The 8,456-nt window shown below is 45.4% G+C and overlaps 1 protein-coding gene across 1 annotated transcript in view; it reads right to left on the reverse strand.

Annotated features, from left to right (window-relative positions):
• Positions 1-8,456, reverse strand: part of Sptlc1 (serine palmitoyltransferase long chain base subunit 1) — a 46,493-nt gene that overhangs the window by 14,641 nt on the left and 23,396 nt on the right. The window contains exons 7-8 of the mRNA XM_021215363.1: positions 6,760-6,889; positions 3,806-3,895 (exon numbers count right to left, since the gene is read on the reverse strand). Coding sequence (XP_021071022.1) covers positions 3,806-3,895; positions 6,760-6,889 — 220 coding nt within the window. The remainder of the gene's footprint in view (positions 1-3,805; positions 3,896-6,759; positions 6,890-8,456) is intronic.

Below are 8,456 nucleotides of genomic sequence, written 5' to 3' on the forward strand. Positions count from 1 at the left end.
TCAGAAATCCACCTGCCTCTGCCTCCCGAGTGCCGGGATTAAAGGCGTGTGTCACCACGCCCGGTGGCCTACCTTTGTTTTTAAAGGTTCTATGGCGACCTATGACTACTGTGTTAGGACTATGATGACCCTGTTATGCCCGACTTGCACCCCTGCCTCTGTTTCAGAGGCCTATGCAGGACTGACTTTTCATGTTCCTTTTGCTCCTGTTCTTGCTTTAGAAGGAGGCAGCCCAGGCACACAGATAAAAAGGTTTGCTTTAATTGCTTGCTTCAATCACTTTGGCTATGAGGATTTAGGTCAGTAGTCGTTCTCCTCCCATCTTTGGGATTAACATAACTGAGGGTGACCTTGAACTTCTGATCCTCCTGGATACCATGCCTTGCCCAGACATTGTCAGTCAGTCAGTCAGTCAGTCAGTATCTATCTATCTATCTATCTATCTATCTATCTATCTATCTATCTATCTATCTATCTATCTACCTACCTACCTACCTATCTGATTCACATGCTAAAACAGCATTGCTCACTAAAATGTAATAAAAGGTAGATCTATAAAATTGGTTATATTCCTGTAAATTAGCAGTGAATGATCTAAAAAGGAATGTCAGAAAACATTCCATTTAAAACAGAATCTAAGTCTCAGACATTTCATGGTGAGGTTAACGCAGAGGTGAGGCTGTGCCGTCTGAAGGCTGACTAAGGACCAACGTGAGCAGGGCCTCAGCACAGACAGAAGACTTTCCTGGTGAGTCTGTGCCATGAACCAACCTACAAAGTCAGAGTTGATTTTACAGGGAAGGAGAAGCACATTCTGAGGTTCACACAGATGAAAGGGCCACATCTTACAGTAAAGTTAGAGAACTCAGCTGTTGTGATTTCAGACTCCTGGGCTAAGTCACAGCAACCACACGACACAGCACCAGCCGAAGGCTCGACATGACACAGATGGGTGACTAAAACCCCAAGTTCAGACAGATCCCAGTGACATGGCCTGGGAGCTTAGGTGGGCGCCTCCACAGAAGGCAAGAGACTGCACAGCCATGGACTGCAGTGCACACACAAAATGGTCCCCTGAACAGAAACCAAAGAAAAAGAAGGAAACCTCATCTTTAAGACAGAAAGAAACAAGAGATCTTATGTAGCTTTGATTACAAAAACGTTTTTAGAAATGACACACCACCACCAACAACAACAAAAAACAAAACAAAGAAAAAAGCACCAGCCAAACAACCAAACAACCAAACCACAAACAAACCCTAACCCAAACATGACCAACAAAGCAAGCAAGCTACACTACATCAAAATTCAAGACTTTTTTGGTGTGTGTGAGATGGTCTTACTGCACAGCCCTGGCTTATATAGGCCAAATTCACTGAGAGTCACCTGCTTCTGCTTCCCAAATACTGGGATTAAAGAAGTGCATCACCACACACGGGCAACACTTAAAAAGTTTAAAAATCAAAGTCCAGTATTAAAAACCTGAAAACAACCCACACAATGGGTAAACTATCTGAATCCTGTATGTAGCTGGGGCCCAGTTTTCAGATCACATAAGTAACTCTTACAATGTAATAAGTGGACAAGTCAACCAAAAACATGACACAGCACGTGACATTTCTCAAAAGAAGACAGATGCCCATCAAGTATACACAGACACTCTCAGTTGCTGGAAAAATGCAAGTAAAGACCATGGGGAGAGGGCTTCATACCTGCTAGGATGCACAACACAGAGCAGCACAAAAAATAAGTGCTGTCATGTGAACAAACTAGGACCTCTGCTCACTGTAGCAGTCACCATGCAGGGGACACAGCTGTTTACACACAATGCTGTGAAAACAGGCCTTGGGAAAATATTTGTACATGAACACACATAACAGACAAGTACACAAAGGTTGAACCCACATGAATTAACAGCACGTCAAAGGAATGGATGTATTTCACAATAGGACGCGCGTCTGTATAGAAAGCATCCCGTCAGTGAAGAAAGCCAGGTACAGAGAGGATGTCACTCATAGGAAATGCACAGAGCCAGCAGAGCCACGGAGACAGACTGGTGGAGCCAAGGGTGTGGGGAGGTGGATGCTGACAGCTGAACAGACATGGGCTCTACTATGTGTTGGAGCTAGATGGGGCTGCTGCCTGCCTGCATAGGGGACCTACTGTACCTACTGTACTGTGCTGTGCAGTTTAGTACAGGAATCTCATTTTGACTAGGAAAGCTACAATGGCTATGGTGAAAATAATGTATTGCTTTTACCGTTAAAGGCTGGTTTATAAAATACACATTATTTGTTTTCATTTATACAAAATTTACAAAGATTAAAACTAAACTATAGGAATAGAAAATATATCAGTGGTTGCCTGGGGTCAAGGATGGGTATAAGGAAACTTCTAGAATAGCACAAGTGTCCTGTATCCTGACTGTGTTGGTGACAGAGCATACATCCATATAAAACTTATCCAACAATACACTAAAAGTAGGTGCATTTTGCATGTCAATTTTGTCTCAATAAAATTTGTTTTTAGAAATTAAGTATTTGGAGCCTGAACCAGCCATCTCCTATAAGCAGGCAAGACTTCCAGTGGAAGGATTGGGCCACCAGGTCAGCCACAAAACCATCATCCTGCACTTTGTCCTGTCTATAAGATGAGCTGGGGTAAAGCTGGTGCAGAATTGTGGGACTGGCCAACCAACGATTGGTTCAACTTAGAGCCATGCCATGAGAGGGAGTCTACCCTTGAGGGCCAGGACCAAGAGGCTGGATTGCCCAGAGACCTACCTAGGATAGAACCAAACACCAATGGAAAAAAAAAGTCAACAAAACAAGTCCTAATGATACTGTGCTATGCTCATAGACTGGTGTCTAACCCAGATGTCATTAGAAAGACTTCATCCATCAACTGATGGAAACATGCAGAACCACAGCCAAACATTAGGCAGATCCTGGGGAATCCAACAGAAGAGGGGGAGGAGGGGTTGCAGGAGCCAGAGGGATCAAGGATGTCACAAAAAGCCCCACAGAATCAATTAACCTGGGCTCCGAGAGACTAAATTGCCAACCAGGGAGCCTGCATGGGACTGACCTAGGCCTGCTGCACATGTTACAGCTGTGTAGCTTGGTCTTCGTGTGGACTCCAAACAGAGGGGCAGCAGGAGCTCTCTCTGACTCTGTTGCCTGCCTTCGGGGCCTTTACTCTTACTGGGTTGCCTTGTCTAGCATTAATAGGAGATGTGCCTAGTTTTACTGCAATTTGATATTCCACGGCTGGTTGATATCCATGGGAATCCTGCCTTTTTCTGAAGAGAAATGGAGGAGTGAATGGGGGGGGGGGGAAAAGGAAGTGACTGGAAGTGACTGGAAGGGCAGGGGGGGGGGGGAATGGAGGAAGGTGGGGTAGGGAAGGTGTGGGGAGGGACTGGGAAGAAGGGGAAAGGGAAACTGCAGATGGGATGTAAAATTAAAAACAACCCCCTGAACATGGGTTCCTCTTTGAAGGCTACATCCACCAGTAATGTTACTGACTTTCCTAATGTAAGAGTGCATTCATACCATCTCCTCACAGCATGCTTTCTTTATTATCTCTTTAAACACACTTACTCCTTTCTTTATCTGTGTGTGAGTGCCACAGCCCGAGCGTGGAGCTGAAGCCCAGCTCTCAGGGTCCCTTCCTCTCGCTCCACGCGAGTTCTGAGGTCAGGCTTACCATAAGCCCCTTCACCTACAGCACCAGCCTGCGCCCCAGAGGGCCTAAGTGAGAGGCCTAAGTACCAGATCATCAGCACAGAACCGCAGGGACTCACCAGTTCTGGAAGGGGGCAGATGGTTCCCGTGTTCATGTACAACCCCTCCACCACGATGAACCGCCGAGTCACACGGGCCTTTCGAGGATTCTACGACAAACCAAACAAACCAGACATCTTCACTGTCATGACTCCAAGTATAAATTGTTACTCCCAAGAACTTGCACCTCATAAATAATTTATTTAAGAAGGAAAAAAAAAGGCCATGATGAATTAAAACTCAACTCTTGAGATCCTATTATTTTGACAGAAACACTAGTGAGAAAAAGCAGTTTCTGTTCATTCTTAGGCAGTTTTCAATGACCAACATCAGCCAGGTGACCTCATACACCACTAGAGGCACCCTGAGAGTATTAAAACAGTGTCCCAGCCCAGAACAGCTGGGAGAAAGCCCAAGGGACTTAATGATGAAACACAGACTCACAGCTGGATTACAAGGTAAAACCATTCAAGATGACACAGCTAGGAATTACACATTTCAGCCTAGAAGGAAATGTGAAAAATTTACAATGAAGACCATTCTATGTCTCTATGTGTGTATGTGTGTGTCTATATGTCTCTGTGCATGTGTTTATATTATATTACTATATTTTCCTCTATGTGTTGGCCATCTGTAACTTCCATCACCATCGCTGACCCATCAGTTAGTCAAGTAAAATCCAAGCATGACTTGTCTGATCAAATCCAAGGTGGCAGAGGAGAGCGGCTTAACACACACACTGTGCATCTATCTCCCTATACCTCGAGTACAGCAGGCTGCAAACCTAAGAACCCGGGACTGCAGGTGTGATGGACTGGAGAACACTAAGACCAGAAAGAACTCACCCCACTTCCTACTCAGACTCCATACTGTGCTCTAGTCATTATTACAGCAACGCTGTAGAGCATTTCAGGACCCAGCGGGCGCTGCCTGCACAGAAGCACTTCTGCTCTGCAGAGGCATACATCAGAGAGGTTGCCAATCTCCTGAAATTCACAGCTAAATGCTTTCAAGATGACAGTATAGCTCTGTCAGGGACACGGGGGAAACTGGATGCCTGCAGTTCTACTCACAGCATCCTGACATCTCCCTTTCCTTACTTTCTGCAGGGCTTCCTTACACACACCAGGCAAGTGTTCTACCACATCACATATCTGCTTGAGATTTCAAAATAGTCAATGTAAGAGGCTTAGGATGAGCAAAATTGTGTGGAAGGGTTCTAAAGACTAGAAAGACTAGGCAGTCATCCTACGCACGGGGACCATCTGTCTTCCTTTTAGATAACCACCCATGCATCACTTTCTCTAAAACCAGGATTTTACTGCAGTAATTTTAGGATCTGAATTTTAAAGTTGTGATCATTCCTAAGTTTTACTCAAAACACAATTTTATTTTGTTCTTTTAAAAGATTTATTTTTATGTATATGAATGCTTTGCCTGCACATATGCATGTGCATGTGTGCAGTGACCACAGAGGTCAGGAGGAGGTGGCGTCGGATGCCCTGGAACTGGAGTTCCAATGCTGCAGGATGCACCTGCTTCTGCAAAGGCAGTTAGTGTTCATAATCTCTGCGGGTTCTCTATAGCGCTTTATGTATGGCTTATGAAGACATCCCACCCGCAGGTACACAGCTACCTCAAGACTCAGTGCTGGAGCAAGCAACTACCCTCACTTTGCTTTTTATGTTGCACTGTAAGAATGGGTCAATCTTTGATATAACTTCTGCTTATCTTCTAGAGACAAAATCTCAAGTAAGGAGATATTTCTAAAAATATAATGTGAAGTTAATTGATAGCTACTTTTGGGAAGAAAGTACAGTATAAATTAAGAAAGTACAGTATAAATTACTTAATAAAAAAGTGAAATTTAATTTCTAAGATACTTTTTTAAAAAATCCATTAAGAAGGTCCATAGACTATAAACCTTGGTATAATATCTCCAACATTTAGCCATAAAAATCTCAGGCAGCCTTGTTCCTGAGTCATACTTTCCAGAACAGAATTTATTCTGGTGGTTGGGATCCAGTACTTAGAATACAGGCTGTTGCCTCTTTAGTCTATTGAAAGAATTATTCTGTGGGACAGTCTCAATTTCAGAATTTCTTTAGCCCTTTCTTGGTTGTGTAAATATGGAACACTGGCTGACAGCACATTGAGCACAAAAACGTTGAGCTTATGCATATTCAATGACTGTGTGCATATTCATGAAGTGTCTATTGCACAGGATGACTCCTAAACACAGATGACAGAACTCTAAGTGAATAATGCAAATATTGGGAAAACTGAAATGAACACAAAACCAAAGAAGGCAGTGAGTATCTCATCAGTTACTCTAGTCATGAATGAGTTGCATGGGCAAGGTCCACTTGAAGAAAGGGATGCCTGAAATGTGACAACTGGGCTTCCAAGACAGTCACACATCATGGAGTCCTGCTGCAGAGTCACCAACCAGCTTGACTTCCCATCCACACTGCCCAGAAAGGTAAGTCACACTCCTTCCAATGATGCTTTAAACACACTCCAGTGATGCCAGGGAGACATTATCCAATCACTGCCTCTAGGGATCCTCAAGGTACCCAGGCATTCCCTCTTCAGGGTGGCTGTCCCCCCACAGCAGCTGCCTGCAGCTTCAGGAGGCTAAGGTTTGATGGCATAAATAAGTATATTATAAATTTAATCCATGCATTCCCTTACAGCCTTGGTGTGTTCTGCAGCTCCTATGTAGAAACCAAAGTTCTGCATCTCCTGAAGGGCAGGCTGCTGCTCTCCTCTCGGCCTCCGTAGAATGCTGTCCCATCTGCCTAACATGACAAGGCTCTCCAAGCTGAGATACATTTAATAAGCAGGAACGCCCTTACCTAACATCCAAATGCAATCCGCAGGCAAGTTTTCAATGACAAATTACCATTTCATCTATAATTTAGCTGCTTAGGAAGTACAAAGAGCTGTACAGTTTCCTTCAAAAGGATCCTACCTTTTGATCTTCAATCTCTTGTTCTTTTAGTAGTCGCTCCAGGTCAGCCACATCATTATGCTTAAATAACTTAATGTCACTTCTTGATGCCTGTAATCCTTTCTGGATAGCAAAGCAGGCCGCACTGTCCCTGTAAGGAAGAGAGGCACCAAATTGGGGTTAAAGGGCCTTGTCAACATTCTCAGAAGAATGCCTGCTTGGATAGTGGGCCAGCCTCCAGCTGTTACCTGGAACACAGCAAACCAAAAGCGTTTGACCACTGTTTGCTCTTCATGCTGCACATCCCGCCCACATGACTTACTTCACTTAATCTCTTCCAAGAAACATGGCTAGCTGCATCCCGACCACTCTGAACTCATGACCCACACTGTGGATGGCATCTGAGCTTCCTCATGTGCTCCTCTTGCTAAGAACCTTGGAAAGCAACAGTCATCTCACCCTTAGTGGCAGCTCTGTTTACCTGACGGCACTTCATCGTGCTCCATAAAGAAACACTGACAGGGGCTGGAGAGATGGCTCAGTGGTTAAGAGCACTGACTGCTCTTCCAGAGGTCCTGAGTTCAATTCCTAGCATCCACATGGTGGCTCACAACCATCTGTAATGGGATCTGATGCCCTCTTTTGGTGTGTCTGAAGACAGCGACAATGTACCCATGTACATTAAATAAAAAATAAATATATGTCTTTTTTTAAAAAAAAGTATTTTAAAAAGAAATGCTGGCAGTCCAGCTGCAAGCAGAGCTTCTGGGCAACAAGCACTGAGCACAGGCAAGCAGTACAGGGGATCGGTCTAACTTTGCTCACAGGGAACCTAGTCTAACCTCACTGGCCCACCCCAGCTGATGGGAAGGAAGAACTTGGTCTTTGGCCTTTGAGGGCTATGAGGATGGCAGCCTGCACCTTCCCTGGGAACAAACTTCCATCCCACATGGTAACAACGAGGCAATGGGTGTTGTCAGAGGTAACACCAAGGAAATCAGACCTGTCACCATCACCCAGTGGCAATGGAGAAACTCTGACCTTGGGTGCCAAGCTGAAGCAGGGACAAGATGGTGGCCCCGTCCCTCCCTCCCTCCCTCCCTCCCATGTCCCCAGTGTCAGCGAAAGCCGACCCAGACAGATGGCACCCCAACACTGTCATCTGCAAAGTTCACGCTCCAGAAACACAACTGAGTTAGGAGAGGATATCTCAGTGTTGTTCGTGGGGCCACACTTCCAGCTTCCTCGGGGTATGTGACCTGTGGACAGCAGCTGGACAGGTACCCACATAACACAGAGTGGGCCACGTAACAGGAAATGCCTAGGTTCCAACTGAGAATCAGCTTCATCAAGTGTCTCTCATGCCACTAAGCTGACAGGGCCCAAGATGACCTACAAGTGAACTCAAAGCAGCCAGGATAAAAAATGCTTCAATGAGCATGACCAACAAACCCGAAAGAAGCCGACTAAATCAGCCACAGCAAACAGAAGCCACAGAGGGATCCTGCAGAGGTGGCACTCTCCAGAGGGATCCTGCAGAGGTGGCACTCTCCAGAGGGATCCTGCAGAGGTGGCACTCTCCAGAGGGATCCTGCAGAGGTGACACTCTCCAGAGGGAACCTGCAGAGGTGACACTCTCCAGAGGGATCCTGCAGAGGTGGCACTCTCCAGAGGGAACCTGCAGAGGTGGCACTCTCCAGAGGGATCCTGCAGAGGTG

The sequence above is a fragment of the Mus pahari genome, chromosome 16 (assembly GCF_900095145.1).
Source record: "Mus pahari chromosome 16, PAHARI_EIJ_v1.1, whole genome shotgun sequence".
Classification (NCBI taxonomy): domain Eukaryota; kingdom Metazoa; phylum Chordata; class Mammalia; order Rodentia; family Muridae; genus Mus; species Mus pahari.